Source organism: Linepithema humile, chromosome 7 (assembly GCF_040581485.1).
Source record: "Linepithema humile isolate Giens D197 chromosome 7, Lhum_UNIL_v1.0, whole genome shotgun sequence".
In the NCBI taxonomy this organism is placed as follows: domain Eukaryota; kingdom Metazoa; phylum Arthropoda; class Insecta; order Hymenoptera; family Formicidae; genus Linepithema; species Linepithema humile.
The window spans coordinates 6,639,795-6,667,112 of record NC_090134.1 but is presented as its reverse complement, the minus strand read 5'-3'; the positions used below and the strand labels follow the sequence as shown (position 1 = coordinate 6,667,112).

The 27,318-nt window shown below is 36.5% G+C and overlaps 2 protein-coding genes across 6 annotated transcripts in view; one reads left to right on the top strand and one right to left on the bottom strand.

The window, feature by feature from the left end:
* Positions 1-27,318, bottom strand: part of LOC105667634 (uncharacterized) — a 70,234-nt gene that overhangs the window by 7,183 nt on the left and 35,733 nt on the right. For 3 of the 4 annotated variants that reach the window (XM_067358807.1, XM_067358808.1, XM_067358806.1), the window contains 2 exons: positions 2,873-2,981; positions 424-531 (listed from right to left, as the gene is read on the bottom strand). In XM_067358807.1, coding sequence (XP_067214908.1) covers positions 424-531 — 108 coding nt within the window. In that variant the 5' untranslated portion in view covers positions 2,873-2,981. Of the gene's footprint in view, positions 1-423; positions 1,300-2,872; positions 2,982-27,318 lie in introns of those variants that run through there. The other variant, XM_012359546.2, reaches the window with a different exon arrangement.
* LOC105667636 (sodium- and chloride-dependent betaine transporter-like) lies at positions 8,293-25,727 on the top strand. 2 transcript variants are annotated; one of them, XM_012359548.2, is made up of 10 exons: positions 8,300-13,408; positions 14,312-14,480; positions 15,137-15,415; positions 15,899-16,106; positions 16,260-16,453; positions 17,003-17,183; positions 18,030-18,267; positions 20,117-20,455; positions 22,305-22,460; positions 24,074-25,727. In XM_012359548.2, the coding sequence occupies exons 1-10, from the start codon at positions 13,379-13,381 to the stop codon at positions 24,197-24,199; spliced, it is 1,920 nt and encodes a 639-aa protein (XP_012214971.1). In that variant the 5' UTR covers positions 8,300-13,378; the 3' UTR covers positions 24,200-25,727. The 2 variants fall into 2 exon arrangements, with proteins under 2 accessions (XP_012214972.1, XP_012214971.1); XM_012359549.2 differs by lacking the exon at positions 20,117-20,455 and having other exon boundaries at positions 8,293-13,408.

Here is a 27,318-nt window from a genome sequence, read left to right as displayed (position 1 = left end):
TTATTGTAAACATTTTAGAAGACATTAGTTTTATTATTGAATTTAATTTTACAATATTTGTTTTATAAATAAATTATAGTCATATCTCGCTAAAATAAAATTATTGGAAGTAAGCAAGTCCTTTTAAGTGATGTACTTTTCAATTTCCACCCTTCTTCTAGTAAATTAACATAAATAAATAATTTATTTTATTATAAATATATGGCTAGGTAAATATAATATAGTAAAAAAAATAGTACTAAAAAATCTTACTCTAGCAGCTGTCAACTTTAGTGAGAGTTTGCTTTAGTGAGACTCAATTGTAACTTCATCAGTAAAATGTTTTAATATTTTATCAAAATTATGTTGAACGCTTACATATGCATACCTATTATTTAAACTTTAAATTACGAAAAAATTACGTATCTACTTGCAATACGTTACCTGCTCAGATACAATTTCCGGGAAGAGTTCATAAATAATTCCATAAGTTGGGAAAAGTTGAGTAAAGTTTTCCGTTTCAGTAGGAAGTCCTTGCAGAATCTGCGACATCTGCGATACGTTGATCAAGGAAACGTTAATATCTGACAAATAATTAAAAGATAGCGATTCGAACCACGCGTTCGATTTAGGTTATGTTTCCGATCAACAGAACCGCAATGAGACACGTGCACGATTTGCAGATCGATACTTGATGTCAAGCGCGCTTCGTGGTTAGACACATTCATGCGAAACGACCAAAGTACACACAATGTTTTACAGCGTAAATGTATCCACGTTGCACTAACGTGTTACAGATTCTTGTGTCATGTCAGACCGAACCAGCTGCGGCAAAGATATACTACCGGCGATGATCGCCGATCGCCCGGTTATACCGTTATCCACTACGGAGCAACACACAAATTCGTCACGATGACGTACTCGACACTTAAATGTAGAAAAAAAAAGATGTAACACCGAAAACTCGTTATATTCACGGATAATATCCCAACACGAGTGAACGCGTGCAAACGCGTGGTCCGAAAATTCCTTCTCTCTCACACAGAGAATGTGAAACAGTGATGCGATATTGCAACGCGGCTTCGCAGTTCCGAGCACACACACAATCCGAGAACAATGTCCATGTGCGCTCAGCGCTCGGCTAGTAGAAGAGAGGAGACATATTATTTCGTCTCGCTTTTACCGAGCCAGTAACAGTAGGCGATAAATATCAAATAGCAAGCGTGGCCAAGTAAGTAAGACGAGTGACTAGAATATTAGAGGTCACGTGTTCAAGACCTTGTTTTTTGCAATCTTTTTCTTTCTTTTTTCCATTTGTTTTTAACAGTGTACAATTAAATAAATTATTAGATAATGTTTTCGGTTAAAAAATATTATTTTATATCTATTAAAAATATTCGCATATGTCAAACTAATAACTACATAATACTTTGCTATTGTTAATAGAAAAATAAAAAATTATTTTACAATTCTACAACAAAGTTTATTTCTGTATTACATAAAATTAATTATAAGTTATTTATAATATTTATAATTATTAATAAAATAACAATGGCACAATCACAATTATATTAATTATAGCTTTCGGAATCTTTTTCAAAATGAGAATCTTTGTACACATTTGAATGATATTTATCATAAACATTGAAAGCATAGTACCGATTTATACGATTGGGTTTCAATGTTTTTACAATAAATATAATCCAAATGTGTGTAAAGATTCTCATTTCAAAAAGTATTCCGAAAGCTATAATTAATATAATTGTGTTTGTGTGCCATTGTAATTTTATGTAATACAAAAATAAACTTTGTTGCAGAATTGTAAAATAATTTTTTATTTTTCTATTGATAATAACAAATCAGTATTATCAGTATTACGTAGAATTATTAGTTTAATATATGTAAATATTTTTAATAAGTATAAAATATTTTTTAACCGAAAACATGATCTAATAATTTATTTGATTGTTAAAAACAAATGTAGAAAAAAAGAAAAAAGTTGCAAAAAGCAGATCTTGAGCTTTAATATTCTTACTACTCGCCTTACTCGCTGGGCCACGCTTACTATTTTAAATTTATCACCTCTTTGATAGAAATGAGACAGAAAACGATAGACTTTCTTCTACTAGCCGAGCAAATGTGAGACAATGAGAACTTCTCGGTATGTGTGTTCGGGGCCACGAATCCCATTGTAACATCACTGACACAAAAGGAAGGCGTTTAGTGTGAGTGTGCGCGTACATTTGTTCTGCATTTGTATTTCTACAGCAAGTGAAAGAGAAAGATGAAAAAGTGCAAAAAAGAAAAAGGTAAGCAGGTAGGCAGGTAGTGGAAAAAAACGATCCTTCTGGTTTTGCCACGACATACAATAGTAAATATGCTATAATATAGAAAGCTGAATTTTTTTTTGAAATTAACGGTTACATATTTTATTGTTGATCATATAATTGGAGATTATTAGATAACACGTGATCGCGTAACTAACGTTATCAATTACTATTTCGATTGCCACACGCTGTGTCACGCGGCAATGTGCAAAACGTACAAAGCAGAACCACGTTTTTATAGCGTTTTCCTGTGAATAAATTTTGATTCATTTCGGATCAATTAATCACTATTTCACTATGAATTCAAATCTCTTATTGCGGAGACGATGCAATGAAGTCATTAATCAACCTTGGGCTGATCAAAATTGTTCGAAAATGCAAATATGTGTTACGAATACAATTGTATGAAAAAATAGCACTCACGTGTTCAGAACGAAAATTTTATTTTTATAAATAACGCCGGTCCGGATAAAAATAATATATAAATAATTGCAAAACTGTTGGCTGCTTTTCAATTGTTTCGGAGATTTCAATCGGACATGCAAAAAATTATATATGCGGCTTACCTTTTTATGTTTAATATCGATTCTGTCGTTAAAAGATCGTCTTCACTGGTTCAGCACAAGCGATACTCTGTCGAGCCCATGGTCTAAGTGGATGCATCTACCCATAAATCTGGAAAAGTCACGCATGCGCATCACTTAAAATCTGATCTACCTAAGAAATATTTTACTAAAAAAAACATTTTATTTTATTATTTGGAAAGATATTTTGTGAAGGATTAAATCTATACAGTGACAGCATATACACATTTATTGGTACTCGAAGTTGCATGATCAATTTCGCAAATTAACAGGTACCTATCTGAGAAACTGACCATAAAACTTCGTTGCTATGCACAAATAAGCGTTGCTATGCACAAATAATCACATGTGGAATTTCTCCAGATTTTTCCAGATTTTTCCAGATTTTTCCAGATTTTTCCATCGACGATTTTTCGCAGTAATAAAAGAAAAAGACAATTTTAAGTCATTTGTTATTCATATTTATGATTAATATTTTTAACACTACGATAATTATTGAAAATTAGTTAAAACTATGCATTTCACAGTCTCAAAAAGTTAATTATGGTGCAAATATTATACCACGTGATTGAATTTACACCTCTAAATTTATCGATTAAATTTACACCCTTTTTTCTATCTATACACAAGTCCATGGTACATTGACTTTTTGTTTTCTGTGTTGCACTTGTGCTGCATTACGCGACAATATTCTCCGATAATATAATATAAATATAATTTGCAATAATATCCACGTGGCTTTGCTGAAGCATAAAATCGCGGAAGACATACACTGGACTACATAATTTCTAAAGTTAAATTTATAAAATGCTTCTAACGCTCTCTTTCTATAAATAATGCTTACGAGAAAAGAGTATTTAATTAGTAAATTATCCAAAATAAAAACCTACAATAACGTGGTCGAATTTGCTTACTAGTTCAGCTGTAGTTAAGTTATACGGATGTTACTGAAGCAGCTACAAGATGGTGCCACAAGGATTGTAATAACAATTTGGATTTCTATATTTACATATTTATTTTTATTGCAAATTTATTTCTAATTGTCAACTTCTTTTTTTCGTCAAACTCAAAATTCACAAATCTATTCACAGTCCGTTCTTATACTTAAGATCGTCTTAAATATAGTTTTAAAATGTTATGAACCAATCAGAAAGCTATAATAATATTTTAAGACAGTATTTAAGATAATCTTGCAAAAAGAACGGATAATGAATACTAAAAATTTACTGTAATAATTAGTTAACCAGTTCCGTCAAGACAATCTTGTGATACATGTGGCATCCATTTAATTATTTTTAATTACATATTGCTAAAGTAGCAATAAATTAGACTATGCAAATGCATTAACAAAATAAATAGTGCATTATAAAAACGTTTACTTATCTTAAACCCTAACTAATCTCAACGTGAGATAACGTAATTGAACGAATAAACCATCAATTACCTGGGGTAGTCTTATCTAATCGTATTTTCTCCTTTCAAACCTAACCCCTGATACAAACCTTAATACAAATTTTCTATTTAAGTGTCACTTTTGTGGCTCTGAAAACAGAATTCTCATTTATTATAGCTATTGCCACATACCTTTCAAATCAGTCATGCTGAGATGTCATTAAGAATTGATTACTGTTATTTGAAGTTGCATAGTCAGCTAATCAGGTAGTTTTCAGTGTTTTCTGCACACGTGTGGAATTTTTTCAAATTTTTCCAACAATTTCACCAACGATTTTGCGCAGTCACAAAAGAAAAAGACAATTTTAAGTCATTTGTTATTCATTTGTCAGTGATTTGTTATTCGTTATTCCTTGGATGGTGTTTAGAAACTACACTCTGGGTGATAATCTTTGACTATTGTCTATAGTATACGTCATATACATGTAATATCAATAATAGACAAAAAGACTTTCACTCAGATTTTAGTTCTAAACGCACCTTTTTAAATATTAGGTCGTTCATTAAGTTCTGCGGTGTTTTTTATTTTACATTAAAACATAAATCTATCGTACTTAAAGATTTTATCAATCTAAAATATATTGTCCATCTTAATCGACGACTTTTTGCCAACGTTCTGTAAGAGACATAATGCCGTGTTTGTAGAAGTCATGCGACTTCTGCGCGAAAAAGTCCTCCAAGTACCTTTGGATATCATCCATTAAATTAAAGCGCTGCCCGTCGAGATTGTTTTGGAGAGATCGAAATAGGTGGTAATCTGATGGAGCAATGTGTGGAGAGTACGGTGGATGCTGCATGACATCCCAGCCAAAACTCTTCAATTTCCATGACAACGCCAAACCACACACTGCTTTGGTGACCAAACAGAAATTCAAGAGTTTTGGTTGACAAGTCATGCAGCACCCACCGTACTCTCCAGACATTGCGCCATCAGATCACCACCTATTTCGATCTCTCCAAAATAATCTCGACGGGCAGCGCTTTAATTTAATGGATGATATCCAAAGGTACTTGGAGGACTTTTACGTGCAGAAGTCGCATGACTTCTACAAACACGGTATTATATCCCTTCCAGAACGTTGGTAGAAGGTCGTCGATCAAGATGGACAATATATTTTAGATTGATAAAATCTTTAAGTACGATAGATTTATGTTTTAATGTAAGATAAAAAGAACCGCAGAACTTAATGAACGACCAATATAATAAATATTGCGAGCTTTATATAACCGTATTGTATTTTAATAATTTGTATAATTTACGAAACTCTTGGAGTCCAGACATAACGTGCTGATACATAGGTTGCCGGTCAATATCTTGCTCATTTTTACAAAGAGCATTTTTGATAGTTAATGATCATAGAATAGACACAGTAAACTCAGAAGGTCGATTCTGTATCATGCAATGTAGTGAAAATTACAAAAGTGAGCAAATTTACTAAAGTATCTATGATATTACTAGTGCACACCTAGTAAATTTGCTCACCTTTGTAATTTTCACTACATTGCATGATACAGAATCGATCCCCCAGATATAAATGCTATGAATTGAATACGAAGTTATGTAAGCAAGTTTAATAAAGAGTTTGATAAAGCAGCAAAATAAAGAGTTCATTAGAATAAAAAACTATTTTATATAAAATTATCGCTGTTAAAAGCTTGTGAAAAGTGTACAGTTTAACACATTCTATGCCAAGCCATTTTTGTGTGATTTTCCATTCAGGCCACATGTATCACTGATGGCCCAGCCTGGCGCATTTGAGTTCAAGTATATATTATAATAAATTTAATATTGAAAAATGTATTATTATCAAAATAAAAAGACATTTTACAAAATGCAGTGTAGAACAAAAGAAATAAGTTATGAAACGTTTTATGATAATGTATTTGTTTATACTTACTTAAAGTATTAAACGGCCTAAATTGAACGTTCAGTTCCACCGATGGTGGAACAGAACGTGTTAAAGCTACAAAATATAGTAAATATTCGCAGAGAGAAAGCAAAGATTTTCAGAATAAAGAACATCTAATCAATCGCACTAATAACAAAATAATAACCTTGCACATTAATCGAGAGCAATAAACAATCTTAATAAAACAAATTTCCCTTATCTATCTCTGAAATTAGCTTTATTTCTATTAAATTTGTTGAAGCTTTATTAATTATTTACATGCTATTAATAATATAATGCCATAATGCTAAATATGATAACATTAATATTTAGAAAGATTTAGAATTAATTCAATAACGTTATTTCTGGCAACGCTATGTTAATATGGGTTTATCCGTATTTGCGGGAAATTGTTCGCGTCGTGAGCGCAGTACCGCAAAACTATTGGCGAAACGATGCTGCTAAATTTTAGTACAAATGGAAGATGCAGGTAACCGGTAAATACGGGATCTAAGTACATCTAACAACGCAGGAAGGAAGAGATACATCACGCTGTTGTTCGCGTTTGTGAGTGCTGCGCTCACATTTCACAGCACACGTTGTTTTAATCCGCTAGTATCAAGGATGGAAGGACGCAATCTTAAGCTACGTATATACACACGTACGCATATATGCGCGCTCATATGCAACCGGAAACCGAATAGTGAACCGAGTGAATATTTCAGCAGAGATTAACAATAATAAAGCATAACTATACTCAGCAGATAGGATATTATATATCCGCATTTGTTTGCTCGCCGTCAAATTGTTTTTGTCACAATTCTGTTATACATTCTGAGCCTTCGTGTAATCGTTGCATATGTGGAGTTCAGAGAAAAAGTAGATCAAGTCCATTTTTGTTGATTGTTAGAAAATTAGTTCTAAAGTTAAAGTTCTAATTGTGTGCAACATGTATACTGCTTTTCATAGGCAATATATAGTTTCTTTTAATTTTAACTTTTCACTCACTTTTAAATCATTCAGTAAAAACTGTTCAGTTTTTTTTTCTAGTTTATACATGGATTTAAAAAAAAGATTTGGTCCACTTTTCCTCTGAGCCTCTCATATATAGTTTTGAAGACGTTATTGGAAAACAAGTTTACACAGAATATTCTACAACTTGCAATTCTAACTTTAGTTGAAAGGATTACGATTTAATGATGAGCTTCTTCAGCAAGTTCGTTAAAGAAAAATTGACTGTAAATTAGTCAGATGATTTTGTCAATAAAATTAAGGACGCGAAATATAAATGTGCATACTGTGACGTGACTCGACGAGAAGAAATTTGAGATTACATCATCTGACTTGAGACTTTTACAGATAAATGATTTCTGCAAGAGTTTTGTTTAGATTTCGATTAGGGAACTATTTGAGACAACGTGATTCCTGCGGGCCTCATACGGATCTCTGTTTGACGAGCCAGCGACGAAAAGCCGTCCCGGAAAAGAAAAAGCTGCACTACTTTTTCATCTTCTTTAATTCTGGCATCGAATAGGCTACTGCCTTTTCCCTACGGCCATAAAGTAACTTAGGGTAAAAGCTGAGTGATGTAAGGCCAAAAAAGTTTAAGTAAGGTTCTAAATATTGAATGTTTTCTATACTATTCGGCAGTTTAATCCGCGAATTTTATAGAAAAACTCAAATAAACCCATTCCTCGGTGGCAAAAAAATTGAAACGATATCCAACAAAGGGTAATCGTTAAACACAAAGACCGAGCTCGAGCAAGCGTGCGACCACCTGCTCTCAACGCTCGCAGATAACAGCAACGTTACTTTACTCTTTAATTGTGTAAGGCCATTCAAGTAAATTTAGCATTAGGACCGGTTAAAGCTTCGCCTCTTACGCGTATCTTCGCGCGCGCGCGCGCGCGCGCGCGCGCGAAAGTTACCTCAGCGTTAAATACAATTAATCAAAACCAGGTAGTATTACATATCGATTTTTAATTGAATTAGCGCTATTAAAATCAATAATAATATTCAGTTACTGCTTTTCGGTAAGCCGTAACAGTATGAGACAGAAATTAGATTCCAATTTTCTGGGAGAATATCCCTCTCTATTTCCTTCTCTATCGCCATCGACAGTCTAATCTTGCGTCAATTAATTAAGATTTTTGAGTAATATTATCATATGGATTTTGTTGTTCGAAATTTGATTTTACAAGGCTACTATCGTAATATCGCTTCTCTGCGAAATTTCGAATTTGAATCTTTATGAAGGAAAAAGCTACTTTGTGTGTGTGTGTGTGTGTGTGTGTTATGTGTGAATTGTATCGGAAGATTCTTGATATCTTTACTTGGATTAACGTGTAGAATTAAACTTGTGCTTTATTCGATATTCGAATTCGTTACATATGGCACAGTCGATCAAACCAATCGTTATATTGTCCTTTTCATTTGAGTATATACTCACTTAACCCTACCTAAAACTATCTTATCTCACATCCGGTCATTTTATTGTTTAGCACACAAAGCGTTATCTTGCAATAGAATTGTTTTTTTTGACATGCAAATAATAGATGTTCTTCATGTATTCTTTCAATATCAGTACATCAGTACACATCATAAAGCTTTAACCGTTAGTTATAAGTAAGTTAAGACCTGCAATTTACAGTATGTGTACAAAGAGTATTTTATAATTTGTGATATATGTGTAATTGTGTCAAGCATTTATAACATATAAAAATTAATATCATGCCTATTAAAGTATTCGAAATATTTATGTGTTAAATAAGCATATGAAATCGCGAAATTCTATTTTTTTATTCGATCGCATAAAAAGATTGTCGGCCGAATGGACTCAAGCAGAGATGCACACGGGGAGTCGGGAAAACGGCGGGCCAGACCAGGGGAATTAAGTTTTCACAACCGAACGAGCAGCGGCCGTGCGAACGGCTAGTATCGGAAGAGCACGTTTCGGCATGATTTCGTATCCATTGGAAAACGCCACTTTCCAGATGGCTGCTGGATCATCTCACCACAATCGTAACGTCGTCGCAACGACATCGTAAAAGAGGTCGAACGACGCGTCATCAACGTTATTGTGCATACGTACATAAGACGTTTCCTTGCAAACTTGTTACATTAAAAAAGAAAATAATGAAATCTGTTAAACGTACAATTCGTCGGCGTACCGCTTGTGTCGTGCCACCAACTTTTCAGGATTGATTGTTGTACTGTAACCGCCATTTCTCTGTAACAACGATGTTTGAAAAACTACCACTCCGCTCGGAGTAAAACGGATCGCGGGCGCTTTTATTGCTTGGTTTTTCTCGAACTTTTCCGCTTGGGCGTTTCGAGATGCGACTCTCCGGACATCCTGAATATGTTGTTGTTGTTGTTGTGCTGTATACCGGATGCGCGGACGTATTCGCGACGAGACCGGCTCTCGTACGATTGCACGGCGCAATAACATCGATGCTATCCGATGGGATCTTTTAATTATTGATCGCCGCGACGGGCTTTAACGGTCAAGGGGGGAGGAGGTTATTCGCGCTATCGCCTAACTATCGGAAGGCGGACAAACGTTACTTTCCCTTCTCTAGATCGGGATATCGCGCGTGCACGAACGATAGTATCGCTTCCGGCGCTTTTATTGGCGCTAAGGACGACAGCCAGAAATACCGAATTCCCCTCTTTATCGTTCACCTTTTTTATATATTTTTCGTGATCCGTTTGCATGCCTTACTGAAAAACGCAATCAAACGCGAATCGAGATGCCTCATGGATCGCTCGTATTTACGATCACTTTGAAAATATATTTGCAGAATAAAAAAGAATAAAAAGAGCGGGACAAAATAAATCATTATAGAATAAAAGAATCAAGTGCGAATAATAAATGTGTATTAGCAAAATACCTTTCAGGCAAAAAAAGAAATTGTAAGCGTCACAAAAAATAAAAATTAAAGTTGATAAGACAAAAGTGGCGATAGCGGATCGCGATAGGTATTTGCTGCAAATACCGATTATTTGTAAATATGCGGCAAGTAGATAGGAGCATTCCGCTACAGAAATAAGGAGTCTGATGCGAAGAGCTAAAGAGTGTACACGTGTATGGCGAAAGTCGAAAAGAGTGCGGAATTAAATCGCGAGTGATAAATTTGTTTAACGATTAATTTTTTTTTGTGTAAAAAAAAAGTTTCTTATAAAACCTAATTTTGATTGTAATAGTCAAGCAGAGGGCAAATCATTCGATCGGCTTATCATTGTAACATATTATACGTTGCTTATAAGATTTCTTTTCCTTTTCGAAAACTTTATAATACGAAAAAGGAAGAGAGAGAGAGAGAGAGAGAGAGAGAGAGAGAGAGAGAGAGAGAATTCCCCAGAGAAGCGTGCAAATTAAAGACGTCTTCAGCTTCGGCATTCTCTGACTTTGGTCGAGGTATTCTGTTATAAGCAATTACCGCAGCATGTAACAGTAATTTCTGCGATTCTAAGCAAAACTTTGACGTCAATCTCTCGCGAGAGACGATGATGACACGTATATAAATCGTGTCGTTTTGTATTGAGAACATTGTTATAAAGCTCTTCGAATAATACATAAATTGACATGAATTGAATTTCGCGACTGGTGCAATAGCGCAATTTTTGCGACATGCTCAATCAAACAATGTGAAATTGTTTCAGAGAAGAATAAGAATAGAAACCAATAATAAATATGCATTTTAGAAACAAGATTTTAATATTCTGTTGAATTGGAGCTATTATCATCTACTTTTACGTGTGCAAATATAAATCTTTGGAGGTTTTTCACAAAACAAGAAAGATATCAGAGAAAAAAATATTATCATGCCATATACATAATTAGGTAAGCCCAAAGCTCAAATCCGAGAGCCTGGAACAACATACTACACGTATATATAGGTACCTGCAAACACACACACATTGCTGTGGATACTCCTGTAGGAAAGGATGACTATATTGACCCTGACGCAAGCTTACCAAGTTTGCCGATAGTACCCTTTCCGGCGCGGTCGCTTCTGTTAATTTCATCCGTAGTGTTAGTGCCGTGACTTCGAGCAACCGGATACACGCGCTACGATTTAGCGGTCGGCCCATTGGAAACATCGATCGCATCTGCTCGACATAGTTGGCAAGACAGGGAGAGGGAGGGAAGGCCAAGCGCGGAAGGAAGAAAACAGGAGTTTCGATAAAAACATTTGCGTCAGTGTGCCACGAGCCAAGCAATAAAGTGACAAAAGTAGAAGACAAACTGTAGAATTGATCAGGTTGAAAGAACCTTCTCATAATAACGCAAAAAAGCATTGCATACGTACGCGTCTGCACCGCGTCACTCTCCATTTTCCGGCTACTATCTGTGAATTCGCATTGCAAATAATGTTACGAGCCTCCGGACCGTGAAAAGCTTTGTGCGTATTTCACCGGCCGGCACGATCGAAAATTTCGTCGGAATTATGTAGAGTCTTCTAAAAGCGCAAGTTTTTACATTATGTTGTACAATGGCTTATGTCCCGAATCTTTTATGCGGTATTACAAGTCTGAGAGATAGGAATCCAGATTAGAATCCGTTCAGTTGACACGCGCAGTCAAAGGAATCGAGGGCCTATTATTTTTCCGATGCGCGGGTTAGTTCCATAATTCATAAAGTTTGTCGCGGCTCGCTCTCCGTCGGGCGGGATCCCTATAAACGATAACTTCGTGCTTGCGTTTGCCTTCCGATCGGAATCGAGGGCTCCGTATGTGTCACAGCGAGAGCAAGTTTGCAAATCGTCTCTTTTATCCCGGCACTCCGTGGGAGGCAGATTTGCTCGCCTTTCCCATTTGAGAATCGTTCGCCCTCTATCACGATGCTTCTGCATACGCGATCGGGCGATAGCGAGATCATTCCTTTTCCCGGGTTCTCTCGAATAAAACAGTTTTTTTCCCCATCGCCGACATTTCCGCGATAAAGTAGCACGTCCGTTTTTTTTTCGCCGCACTCGTCCCCTTTCATTTTTGAATTTTACCGTGGTCCGCCGCCGCGTATGAGCTAGGGAAATCAATAGTAGCCGAAGACAAATATATTAAATTTGTTGCATCGTAGAGTATAATAAATTTATCAAATATTTCAGCTGCGCTGCTAAAATTATGCGGAAAAATATTTGGTAAAAATAATCTTTAGAGAATCAAAAAACAGTGATCTAACAGTTTTTTTCCATTATCATTGTATGTTTTTTCAAGAGCTAAAAAAGAATCCACTCAAAGAAAAGATTTACTCAAGTTTACTTGAATAAATATTACATTTATGGCTCACACAAGCAACTTATTTTATCGATTGTCTTATCTAGCGGATAAAAAAAAATAAAAAAAAATAAATTCAGAGAGAAGGTAATTAGAAAGAAGAGACCCACAGATTTCCTGTGCAGGCTTATCTCTAGATAACGTTGCACACGCCGCTGCGGGATTTTGCTACTTCGGACATTTACGAAAGATTGATGATCTCACATCTGATAAGACGGTAATCTCAAACCGGCATTTCCAAAGCTTTACCTTAGGAACGGAATGTAGTGAGAGATTGATTGAAGTTATCATAGTTCATTGAAGTTTTCAATTGAAGTTATCATACACCGAGATGGATATTGAACATATTGAATAGACTTCACGGAAAAAAAAGAAAAAAAAAAACAAATTTCAAATTGTATGTTTCCAAGCGTAATTTTTTTCTTTTTCTTTTCAAAGTTTTTTTGAGTTTTCCAAGTCGACAATTCTAACAGATAATCAAAGGAATGTATTCATGTGAATTCGATCTTTAAACTAGTGAAAATACATGCTCGATATTTGTAGGAACACTTGCGTTATCTAAATCGGGCGACATCGTTGTCTTATCAGATTTTCTGTAAACAGCTCAGAGATTATAATACTTTACAACCCATTTTTAATAAAAACTTTGAGCGTCGTTCTTGTGCGAAGCGATCGAATTTACTTGTGTGCGCGAGACTTGCGATCGAGTAGATCCGGAAATTATCTTTCGATAATCGCTCCTTCAAATTATCTCGTTACATATTATTATAGCCTGATTGCGGCGACGGTCAGATAGTCATTAACGCTCCAAGACAGATCAAGAGAGTAACACAGCGCGATAGACAAATCAAACGTTACCAAATTTACAATGGAAAACGGATCTAGAAAATCATCTCAGGTTAGTATCTCGTTCTTGATAGAAGTAGAATCTTAATTAGAAATATGTTATGACTAATTATCATGAGATTATAATTCGGAAACGAAAAGCGTGTATCTCCATATTTAATCGCTTTCTTATCATCTGAAAGCTGTTTGCACAAATATATATCTTTCGAATATGCATATCATTGTAAATCATCTACGTTCTTTATTCGTTAAAATGCAATGACTCATTAGACTCACTTTTGTTCACAAATTTATAAACATTGAAAATGTTTATTTTAAGTTCTTCTTTCCTATCTAAACTTTTACTGTCGCGTTCATTTATCATGAATATCCATTAGTGATGGATATTGACCTTATATACTCTATAATTTCTTTCAATGTCATTGACGAGTTCAGAACTAATTTGTCTTCATTTTTTTGCCTTTATAAAAATTACGCTAAAACGTTAATTATGTTTCCATTAAGAAACTAGAGTTAATTACATCTGTTATTATATAATAATTATACATCCATTAGAAAACTAGAATAAACTTCTTCATTTCTTAAAGTCGTGTTTCATTATACTTTCCATTTTTTTTAGGTTTCCATTTTTTGTGTAATAATTTAAAAATTGATGAAAATTTGTTGATTGCGTAATCGTATTTTTAATCTCCTCTTATGTATAATGCGGTCAGCTCAAATATTTTCATCGTTAAAATACAGAGATAAATTCGGCTGATTCGAGCCTGTAATCTTGTTACGCAAATATGCTGGAATACTCGACGCAGTGTTGAGGGCCGCGTATTTTTCCCCCACATTTTCCCGCGATCATTCATGTGTCCATTCAAAGTGTGCCATCAGATCTTTCCTTCGTTGACTTGGCGATAATTTATATGATGCAAATATAACGTAGCTCTCATCCGTGTGTTATTGGCAGGCGAAGAGGGTTTCTCTCGGAGTTGGCGGTGCTTTGGTGGAGCGTCCGGACGAGCCGGAGCGAGGCGCTTGGTCCAACCAGATCGAATTTGTTCTATCCTGCATCGGGTATGCCGTTGGCATCGGCAATGTTTGGCGTTTCCCTCTCTTCATATATCGCAATGGCGGCGGTACGTACGTACGTACGCGCGCATGTAACCGTGCCCGTGCGTGTATCTGTCCCACAGCATACATGGAAAATACGTGCTCCAGATACGACGACCATCGAATTATATATCATACTGGGATGCGCACAATATCCGCTCTTATACAGGGCGTCGGAAAATTATAGATACAAACTTCGAGAAGCTGATGCGCAAACTTTGAAATTGTCTCGTGGATCCAAAAGTGGGAGAAATAGTTGTCATAAACAAGAGCCCGGGGTTCAGGGAACTTTCCTTTGGAGCTACAATTGATTCCCGATAAACGTTTTTCATTAATTCATTCACTTGTTTTAATGCAAACTGTCAAGTTCTTTAACATAGATCTGTAAGCCGACTGTTTACACGAGAGCTTCATTCTCATCAGATAAGAGCTTTTCAAGTAGCTGTACATGTTGTGTAGTCCATTAATTATTTGTATAATTTTTTTATATTTGTATCTTTATATTTTAGGTGAGTATTGTAATTATCATAATTTATATAAATTCTAGTACTTTTTAGCGATAAAAATCAATTGTCGATAATAATTTTTCTCAACAATTTGATTTAAGTTTTGTTCAGAAAAAATTCTTTCTGCGAGCTAATCAGAGGAACTGTAATTAAAGTAGTGCATGGTTGTTCTGTAGGCGCCTTTCTGATACCCTTCATTATTATGCTGATCACGATGGGCATGCCTATATTCTTCCTGGAGCTTTGTATGGGTCAGTATACCGGATTCGGGCCCGTAAAAGCTTTCCGTCACATGGCACCGGCTTTTCACGGTCTAGGCTATTGCACGCTGGTCGTCATTCTGCTAGTAATGATATACTACATGGTAATCGTCGCGTGGACTTTATTTTACACTTTCGCTTCTTTCTCGTCAAAACTCGCTTGGGCATATTGCGATAATGATTTCAACACGAATGGTAAGTGGAAGCAAACCGATATGCTGATAAATATTAAACTTTTATCGCACAAAGTCCAATTAAATCTTGATGAACGCGTTACCGAATATCTATTATTTATCAATTGATATGTTTGCAGTTCCATTGTTTCTTTAAAAAGCACAAATTTTATTTTTATAAAATCATTGATAATTAAGTTCGATTAAGTGAGTTCATGTATTATAAATTAATCCCTTGAGTGCTATGGAAACATACGTTTTCTGCAAAAATCGACATCGATTTTGAGCTCATACATATGTTTAACAAATTTTTTTATTTATATTCTCGACATAAATAAAAATTATCAGTATAAAAAAATTAATAAAAATTATTCCAGCAATTGTCAGTTGCAAATTGCGTGTTATCCGTATTGAGCGCTTAGCTCAAGAGCACTCCGCATTCAAAAGATTAATCAGTGCCTATTTGTTTAGACAATGTATTTAATACTAATGCCGATATGGGTAGATTGTTACAGCGGTCTTCAGGATGGAGAGTGTCAGGAGATTAACTCAAGCTATATATTTTTCAACAAGACCTGCATGAACGCAAACAAAGTCTGTACCGAATTGGGTTTCCAGTTTGGCAACACCACCCACTGCATTTTTGAGAATAAAACAGCCATGGCGCGCGGTGATACTTATAATCGGATACTGGCGTCCGAAGAGTACTTCAGGTATGGTACGCGCACAATGTCGTCAGCGCTGGTCATGTCGTGTCGGGAGGATCGTTAACGAACCTTACGCCGCTATTCAGCGTTGAGGAGTGCGAGACAAAAATTGTCGAAGATCGTACATCCGCAAAGCATGTAATTGTCGATCGCATCCAGAGACTACGTTCTCGGTTTACGCGGCGCCACTTGGGAGAACTTCGGCGGCATGCGATGGGAACTCTTCGGATGCCTCACGCTAGCCTGGATAGTGTGCTACTTCTGTCTGGTGCGCGGCATCCAGAGCGTCGGCAAGGTCGTCTACTTCACTGCGCTTTTCCCTTACTTGATACTCACGATTCTGCTAATACGAGGTAAAAAACGGAGGAGTGGTTTTATTTAGCGGCGCTGGCTTTTACTTTACATTTAATCCATTGACCGTAATTGCGGTTCAAAGTTTTAAAAAAAGTATTCATTATATTTTCAGAACAGATATATAATTTTTTTTAATTCTAAAAATGAAGGTAATTTTTTTAAGCATAAAATTGCATGTTTAATAAATTTGATATTAATTTAAAATTTTTCTCCAATTCTCTAAAGATTAATGTTCTTTGTTGCACTAAATCTATTTTTGAAGAATCTTAGCATTGTGTTATAGTAAAAATTTATTTTTGCACAGGTCCGCTAAGCGGAGCCGTGTGTTCAGGCAATATCGGATTCGATACAACGATCATCGACTAAGTATCTTCGCGCGATTTAACTTTTTCAGGGCGCGCTTTTCTGCAAGCGTTTCCCCATAAGCTTTTTCCGTAGATCGCGCGTCCGTCCGTTTAGAATTTGCGCATGGATTGGGCGACAATAGGATCATAACGCGAGATCGGATAATTCCGTCGTGAGCGTAACTGAAGGAGATATTCGTGTAGGTGCTACATTGGAGGGTGCCGATGAAGGCGTTCTATGGTACATCAAGCCTGACTTTTCAACGCTGAACAGCGCCACAGTGTGGGCGGACGCCGCCTCCCAAGTCTTTTATTCGCTCGGTATCAGCTGTGGATCTCTGGTCACTCTCGCGAGCTACAGCAAATTCCACAACAATTGCCACAGGTGTGATTATATTAAAACAAATATATATTTTTGTGTACATCTACAAAAGCGAGCAAAAAATTTAGGACGTTTGCGAACGCGGAAGTAAATAAAAGAAAAAGAAGAAAATGTCCGCATCCGGATTCATCGCGCGTCTGGTCGCGCAAATAATTTAATCGCAAGACGTGTATTTAATTAGTCGCACTGACTAAGCACTCCAAGTATCTATTAATCTTCGCGGCTCATCGTTCGCCGACATTTCAGTTTCTTTACGACATGGCGATCGTTGCATATTTCATTTTAGCTCAGTACTCGACGACGTCGTTTCGGTGACGGGCGTCGTCGCGAGCAGCCGGTGTAATTTTGAGACTAACTCGAGTATAATAATAACGAGCCCGTGGAGGTAAACTGTCGTAAAGGATTAAATATCGTACAATAATTCGATTAATAAGACCGACGTGTAAATTCTCGAATAGGGGATAAACTTTTTTACATCCCTTTCGCGAATACTTTCGAAATGGTGTATGATAATTTTTTTAAATAAATAAACGTATGTTGCGTATTTCAAAAATAAGCAACAAATGCGCTACGCACACCGTGAGAAAAATAGGAAATAAAATTGTAAGATTACGTTGGGTATCAAAAGGACAGAAAAAGCATGCAATTACGGGTTAGAAGGATCTTTCGCTTCTATTTGCAGAGATGAAAGCGCTTCTTTCCCAGCGACACACGCTATAATGTTGACTTTTTTCTTTGTTTTAGCACATAAAGCTCACTTCTGTGTGGTTTATCCAAGTATATCAGTAATATCCCGTATGCTCATCAAGCGTACGATAATTTGATTTTTGCCTCTGTTGCTGCTTTTAGAGACACTATCTTCGTCACCTTCGCAAATCTATTCACGTCCATTTTCGCCGGCTTCGTGATATTCTCGATACTCGGATTTCTGGCTCGAGAGATGCAAATGCCGATCGACAAGGTGGTCCAGAGTGCGGAGGGATTGGCCTTTATCGCTTACCCGGAGGCGGTGGTGCGGATGCCGGTCGCGAATCTCTGGGCCATTCTGTTCTTCTTCATGCTCTTCATACTCGGCCTCGGCAGTCAGGTAAATACACGAGCGAGTGAATCGTGCTTTATGTATATCGCATGATCTGATTTTGCGAGCTTGCGCGTGTTGCGACGACAATAAACGGGAAACGAAAAATGCTATCGCGCGAACGCTTAAGGAGACCATAGAAGGTATTATTTCCATTTTTAAGAAAGAAAAAACCGACTGGCAAGACGGCCCGCTTTCGTCCCACGTCGCACTTACGACGACGAGAAAAATAATTATTAGTGCGATGAGCAGGTGTGGAGGCGGGGCTGGAGATGCGAATTTCAATTTTCCTCCGCGTAATGAGAAACATCGCCGCGCTAACTGCATTCGTTCCGACGAGTTGTATATTCGCAAGATGGTACGAACTCCTCGTCTCTTCTCGTCGGTTATTCGAAATAGTTTAACTACGCGTACGCTAAATGAAGCGAAATAATGCGAGCGATACGTACAATGCTCGTACAATTCGAATTTCCTGTGGCAAAATCGGAATTTGACCTCAATACTCGGAGAAGGACGCAGCGTTGCCCAGCAAGAGATGAATTTGCGTTTATAAATATCGTTTTTAGCTCTTTTTCACTTATTCTCCGATAATATATCAAAATTTATTTTAAAAATACTCCGGACGAAACAGAAAATATTTTTGATTTCACATTAGCACTTGGAAAAAAGATCTTAATAGCATGTATAATATTTTCTATTTCGCTGTTCGATCTATTTCAAATCGAAAATAATGCCAAATCGTTTTACAAAAAAGAGAGATTTTATTTCATTATTGTACTAAAAGGTTATAAAATGTGTCGATATTGTATCGCATACTAAAAGGTTGTAAAATTGTATAGATTTTTATTCTTTTGTGAACAACATTAAATGTTAATTTGATATTTTTCGCTTTTTCGTTTGTATCAACATCTCTAATTCAATGCTGTAACAATATCTCATTGAAATAATACAACACCACAGTTAACAATTGTATAACTTCCAAACTTTATTTAATTGCATATTATGTCACACAAGCAATATCAACTGCAACATCAACGGCAAGTCATATCTTATTTTTCACAATTAAAAATTTTTTTAAATTAAACAGAAATGTAAATTCAAAAATGCCTTCTCTCCCTTTTTTGACAAAAAATAACGCAATACAATATCGTCCATTTTGTAATCACTATGCATTGAATTGTGCACTTCGTCAAACACGTCAATAAGTTCGTATCTCTGCGCATTTATGCAACTATGCAAATAGCTATAATGGACGCGTAAAAAAATTACAAAATAGGCTCGCGGGAAATATGGTTGTAGTATCTTCCACGTCGCTCATCGACCAAGCTATTTCGCGAGGATTTCACATCCGTTCCGGCGCTAAGGAGGCGCTATTCAGGCGCCCTGAGGAACGGCTGGCATATTTGTCAAAAGATGCCGCGGGCGAGAACGAGGGATGCGCTCTCGTCTCTCCTTCTCTCTCTCTCTCTCTTTCTCTCTCTCTCTCTCTTTCTCTCGAGCGAGCGACTAGCCGGACGGCGATCGTTTCGCGTTGCTTTTGCATCGCGAAACTCTCGCCGTCTTTCCACCCCGGGGCTCGTATATCATGGAAGGAATTATGGTCCGCCGTCTCAGTGAAATCCACACCTTCCTCTCCTCCGCGCGATTTTCAGCACCGGTCTTTTCCAGCGAGATCCCGGAGAGCGAACAAAAACTGTAAAGACGCGCTTATATCATATGAATACGATCCAAAGTTGGGCATTTTCGGAGATCGAACGCGTCGTGCCTATTACACAAAAATAAAGGAAAGAAATGCGCGCGGAGAGGATCGCGAAGGAGAAAGGAAACGCGGCCGCGGCTGTTACTTTTTATGATGCAGTTTGCAGGCGTGCAAGCGATAAACACCGCCATACTGGACAGGCGTCCGGATTTGCGAAAATACGAGGCCTTTGTGATATTGGGTATATGCGTTGCCTGCTGGCTCCTAGGGATCCCGATGGTGTTCGACGGCGGTATCTACCTGTTCAAATTGATGGACTGGCATACTGCCTCCTGGGCGATCCTATTGATCGGCTTTGCCGAGGTGGTTATAGCCTCTTGGTTCTACGGATGCAACAAATTTCTGGATAACCTCGCCGAAATGAAAATGAAATTCGGCCGTTATCTACGCGGCTTCTGGTGGTTCTGCTGGGTCGTCCTTGCACCTCTCACTTGCCTGGTAAGTGCACTTTACAAATCGTCCCGCAAAACCACCAGCCCTTGTCATCTTGACATAAAATTTTCATGTTTTTATTGCTGCCGGATATAATTTTGCATTAACTGCAGCTCGAAACGAGCGCGTTTCAATGATATTAAAATATTAACAATCAATTCTACAGTTCAAATCAGCAACTGCGGTGAGAACAGAAGTGCGTATGTAAAAATTTAAAAAGGTTCTATCTATGATTTAAAAAAAAAAAATCGTTTCAATAAAAACATATAAAATGACTCAGTTGAATAGCCCGAAATTTAGTGTAAATTTTTAGTACAGATAAAATTTGATCGAAATAACATTCAAATAATAGCTTTATTTATTATGGAATACATAAACTATTCCATATATGTATATACACACAACACTTGTCCATACACTAGTTTATGTATGGAATATATAAATTAATTCCATATATAAAAAATATATCGATAAAATGGACTCGACGTAACATTAGAACATATTTCATTTCTGCGATGAAACTGTTAAACCGATCTATATTCATTGCTGAATTGATGAAAAGCGGTTAAATCTTTTGAGATCCGTGCAAACAGCAGCTTGCGAGACAATCAGCAACAAAATGCTGCTTCCTATAGCATAAACCATGATCTTGCGTCGCCTTGATTCGCTATTGTTATTGAAACAAGTTATTCCAGCCCTTATCTTTATACGTTCGCGAGTAAACTACGCGACGATGAAAACTTTAACGACAGCGCCGACGATACAATTGTTAAACGATACAATCGACGGTACTAACGAGAGGAAGACGCAATGATGTTTAATCCCGCCGCGGTAAGGAGCCCACGTTTATTGACTGTAAACTTTGCGGGAAGTTCGGCGACACAGTGAGAGAGAATATACCGTAAATTAGTCCCGACTATATATCGCGTAGAGACGATTAATGGAATTTATATGGAAAGTAATAAAACTTAAAGCCATCGATTGCTAAGAAGTTCCGTACAATATAATACTTCAGAAATATTCCTAAAATTTTTCAATTGTAATGCAAAAAACTTTTCAACTTGTTTTGTGAAATAAAACTTCTGGAGATTAAAATTTTATGATAAATTTACAAACTTAACAGACAAGAATATTATAAGTGATTTTAACAAATTATATATATTTGTCTGAATATGTACGTGTACATATTTTTTAAATTTAACAATTGAATTTCAATTTATAAATAACTATTTTTAATGCTAATATAAATTCAAGTAAAATACTAAACTCTATCGTTTAAAAAACAATTTAAAACTTAGGCAATGAACCAAATTGTTTTTCACCAATATGTACAACTTATATAATAATATAAGAAACAGACTTATATATATCAAAGATATCAGATAAGAAATCTGACGCTTATGTGAAAGAGCGATACGATTATATTCTTTTTCTGATTCTATCGGACTTTTTAAACAGAGTTATCAGCTTCGCAACTCGCCGTTCGGCTCTGACCATACGTGTCCCTAGGAGGCGAAGCGTTGTATTTTCTACAACCGAACTGCTTAATTAATCTGGCTCTGCTGCCTGTCGAGGCGTGCCGAGCGAATTTTTATTTATAACGGCTAAATTTCGCCTACGCTATCGCAGGGACCGAAATATTTCCCTCGACGAGCACCGAACGGCGCCCTGCGAAAGTTAGTTTTGATTAAAAATTCGAAATCCCCCTTAATTGATAATAGTGTCACGCTCCTACACACACACACACACACACACACACACACACATACGCACACACATATATCTATCGTTCAGCCTCCCACAGCTCGCGTGCGAGAAACGACTGACCAACTGGCGCTTCGCTTTTTATCCACAGGGGGTCTTTGTATATCAACTAGATCAAACCGACTTCCAGGGGAACTATGGCTCGTACGTATTCCCCGTCTGGGCGGGCGTAATTGGGATCGGAATCGGACTAGCAACGTTGGTGCCGTTACCGATCTTCTTCTTCATACAACTCTGGAAAACGAAGGTGAGTCAGCTGCTCGCGATGAAAGGACCAAAGTTTCTATCAAACGCGCCTGCAAATATGTCTGGTAATCAGTCCACCGAAGGACTCGCTCAGGACCGTTTATTCGTTCGTTCAGCTGTTTATTCGTCCATTCACTGAGTCATTCCACGTGAAACGGATTTTGAAAGTTTAAGCTTCGCAAATATTCCCCGCAAAGTTTTAATGTTTTAGTAAAAGTGAAATATGTATATATACATTGTGCTTCTCAAAATGAGGAAAATGACATTATTCATTTTGTTCAACGACTCAAATATTATATTTTTCAAGAATTGAGAATAATTTATTTCCCGCGAGAAAAATTTATCAAACTGACGCGAGAGACTTCTCGAGCTGAAATTTCTTAACAATCAGAATTTTTTCTTGACGACTCGCTTTTGGCTTATTTACTTAATGGCTTTTATTTTTCAGAATGGGAGATTATTGTATTAAGAGAGAAATGCGCGGCAATCGGATCATTAATTTTCACCAATGAGAAAGCAGAGGCGTGAATTGACATACATTTCGCGAAATCATCGAATCTGCCGATAGTCTCTTGACCGACTTGTCCCGTTTCCTATACGATCGATTAATCAGACGCGCGTGAAAACTTTTGTCATTATTCGCGAAATGCATGCGGCTTACGTATAAATTATTTCCGCCGAATGTGGAGAAATTGCGATCCACTAATATTGTTCCGGTGTTATTGTACCGCATTATTCCCTCTGTCTTCTGATTAGAGTGAGAATCTCTCGAAAGCTACGTAGCGCGGGGTAGCGGTTACGGGCCGATTTAGAAGTTGCCCCGGCCCGCGCCGTAAAATCTCGAGAACTCGGGAAACGTCTTAATACAAGTTTTTCCACGGTACGTAGGTAATCGTACTTTGAAACGAAAAGTTTTCTCCGCGAGGCCGCGCGCCGCTCTCCATCGCTTCGGATACAGGGCCGCCGCGAGTGTAAATCGCGCATTGCACAAAGAGGCAATGCATAAAGAAGGTCGCCGGTCGCGAATTTTAACAAAATTGAAAATACAAAAGTTGACATACATTTAAAACTTAACACTTTGCTAGATTAAATTTTTGGAATTGAAGATTGCTGTACGCTCGAACTTTCGCAAACAAATGATGTTATGTGACAACGTATTTTGACATTTGAATGAATACAAATATTGTGAATCTCTATATAATTTTTTTTCTGTCCTTCTGATTTTCGGTTTTAAAATATATTTTATTCTTCAATAATTTTATATTAGTTTTTTTTTTATAGAGAAGCACTAAATGAAATTTTGCACAAAAGCACTTTACGTGTCAGCGGCGGCCCTGTCTGGATACCTATTTCTACAAAGGGAGAGAGAGAGGGAGAAAGGCAAACAGCTCTCTTTCTTGACCGCTTCCGCTTTCTGTTAGCCGATAAATTTAACATTACTCTTATCTCCCTTTCCCATTGTTTTCGGCCGTTCCGCGCACACTTCGAAAGTACTTGTGCGGTTTCGCACGAAAAGATATGACCTTGCGGGAATGTGAACGGGTCCGGCGGCACGTATCTCGCCCATTATCGGATTCGCAACAATTTAATTTGTGCCCTTTTAATTGTTCGCAGAACATCCGGGCTTTATTTCGACCTACCAAATTATGGAGGCCGGCTGAAGAAAAGAATGTGCTGGATAACAACAGCGTCAGCACTGCGGTGGTTAATCCGGCCTACGCTTCTTCCGATAAAATTTAGAATTTTTAATTTAATGAATAGATTATGAGAAAGATTTGAAGAAATTCCAAAATACAAAATACTTTCTAATATATTCACATCTAGAAATATGCGGATACATTTTTAGATGTGAGTTCAACGCAAAAATATAAAAAAAGCTACATGAATTTTAAAAAATGTTAAAAGTTTTTATGAATATTTATATTGCACCGGTTGCTCGTTTACAGCGAATACTCAAATTAGACCATCTTGAATTTGAATATAAGTCTTTGTAATTATGAATCTTTCTTCTATATAGAAAAACTATTAAAATTATTAAAGAATTTCGTCTACAATTTGAAAATAATTTTAGATTAGATAAGCGTTTATGTATTTTTTTTTTACATTATTTTCGCGTGTTGTATTTATCTTCAAAATTGTGTACGTTTAATAAGCGCGTTATATCCAATTTTGAAAGCTCTTATGGTTCTTTAAATATTTAGAGCAATTCTGAAATAATCATACGGAAAACTAACTATTTATTGCGGTCTTTCTAATAGTAGTTACGGAAAAAATTTACATTAATAAATAAAATGAAGAAATGATGGAGATGTATATGTATGTATACAGGAAGAGAAAATAATTTATTCCGTTCTAAAAATATTAACCTGATTGTGAGAACAAAAGTGTCACATTAAAGTAATAGAATAAAAGTATAATTAATGAATAAGCTTTTTACGCTGCACGAAGATTCTTTTCGATAAAATTCTCAGTTTAATTAATATATATAAATTTATCGTCTCTGTGTGATATTATATTTAAATGAACATAATAATCTTTCCACTATGTAAAACTTTTAATCAAGTACACCTGGTCACACAAATGCCTTAACACATGAAGTTGCACGGGTGTCAAGGCATATTGAGTCGGCGTGTTCCGACTCTAGATATTTTTACATCATGACTATGGTTATAAACACAGCGGCAAAGCTGTTTTGACTGTTTCAAAGCAACTGGATCAATTGATTGATATTATAAATATTAACCTTTATTTGTCAATTGCTCCAGTTGTTTTGAAATAGCCAAAACAGCATTGCCGTTATGTTCATAACCAGTCATGATGTAAAAATATGTAGAGTCGGAACATGCCGACTCGATATGCTTTGACACCCGTGCAACTTCATATGTCAAGGCATTTGTGTGACCTGGTGTACATCTATGTTCACAGAATACACACGGCGTGTTTAGTTTTTTTGAAAAGTTTGTTTCTGGATTTAATTGGTTTTCGTCTTCTCGGTTCTCCAATTATACACACAATACATCTTTAACATTAATTGCGCAAGGCAGTAACAATTAACTGCTTTTTCAATAAGATTTTTTTCTCTTACGGTAATTTAAAAAACTTTAGCATCATTTATATTCTAATGATAATTATATAAGAATATCTACTTCGAATTAACTCTGTCACGATTAACGGAATATACATGTTCTACTTTATTTTCGATTTATAGTTTTATCTTACGCAAAATGAGATAAAAAAAGAAGGCCAATAAAATATTCATTCTAGCATATATTTTATATATTTATATAGTTTCGAAAATTGCATGAGCGAAAAATATGCAATTCGATCACAAAATGATTAATACTTTTTAAGCTTTCAGAACAACTTTACAGTAAGTGCACTTGTTATAATTATAAATAAAGCACTTGAAGTGTAAGAAAAATTCGCGCGTATTGGATTTCGCAGTAGATACGGCCGAGCACAGTCATATGAATCGACAAAGCAATGTCAGAAAAGCGGAGACCGAGGAGGAAACCTATCGCGTTGTTCCGCGCCGTCTTTCCTACTAATTAATGTCGGCGAACATGGCTGCTACTCGGGATTCCATGTCGCTGCGCGTTGTAATATCGCGCGGAGCGGTCGCTTATAAGCTACCTTATGGGAGCCGCGAGCGGACGCGACGAATACGCGCGTCTCTAATGAGAATTACAAGCGGTTGGCATCCCGCCGCACGCCACACCATATCGTTGCATACATGCCGATCGATGCTGGAGATTCTCAGAAATGGACATCGCGTACAAAGCGTTGAGAAAAACGCGCGAAATGAAAATAATGAGATTATAAAGCTTTTAAAATAATTTGATAGCATATATTAAGAATTTGCAGTAAAAGCACTTGTTATAAACATAAATAAAATTCAGGACTTGAAGATGTGTAAGAATTCGCGTATTTGATATTTTGCAGTAGATACGGCCGGGCACAGTCGTTTGAATCGACAAAGCAACGTCAGAAAAGCGGAAACCGAGGAGGAAACCTATCGCGTTATTTTGTTATTAGTTAGTGACAATTGTCTAAAAAAATGTACATATAACTTGGAAATTCATATAATAATTAATCGCACATTACACGAAAATCTATAGACAAACATGAACATCTAAATTATAATTAAAAATTATAATTAAAATTATAATTAAAATTGTTGCTTAATAAATTGTGTATTAAATCATATTAAATCGTTGTTTAAGAAAAATAATGCTCCCAAAAAATTCCCGATTGTGAATTGTAAATAAGATCTTTAAATCAGGAAAATATGCTAATATAAAATATAAAAATTTATTTTCGCAAAAAATACGAATTATGTAAATAGAAGATTATTCCGGAAATGCATTATCCCATATTATCATCGCAAATTTTAAATTTCTCTCACGTTTAGATTATCTGTGTCGGCTAATTCCGAAATCATGTTTTTTTCGGAATTTCACTATGTATGGTTTGCGAATTTCGAAAAAGAAAAAAGGCAACGCCAGACGATGAAACTTCTGCACAATGAATTTCCGTTGCACGTTGTTCCGCATTTCTAATTTCGGTATTATGACTCTCCGAGTATTCGCCACCGTATTATCACCAGCGCAGCGCTGATTAATTTAACTGTTTCAATATAGCTTACGTTATATAATACTCTATCGATCCTGCTTTTTGTCCACTGACGATTGTATGGATTGTATTAATATGAATCGATCTTCATTCGGGACAGTTGGTCAATAGGTCATAGAGCGTGCGCGGCAATTAGTCTTTAAACTTCATTACTTATCGCGCACTTGTCCGTTTGCTCGTTCCTTTGGCACCACACGTTCGCACGTTCGGCCGCGGTCGGTCGAGTT

Excerpts from the sequence above, each read along its gene's own strand:
- LOC105667636 (XM_012359548.2), top strand. The coding sequence starts at position 13,379 with ATGGAAAACGGATCTAGAAAATCATCTCAG. Across the intron at positions 14,481-15,136 it reads CATATATCGCAATGGCGGCG|GCGCCTTTCTGATACCCTTC; the intron begins GTACGTACGTAC and ends GTTGTTCTGTAG. Across the intron at positions 16,107-16,259 it reads GCGTCCGAAGAGTACTTCAG|AGACTACGTTCTCGGTTTAC; the intron begins GTATGGTACGCG and ends GATCGCATCCAG.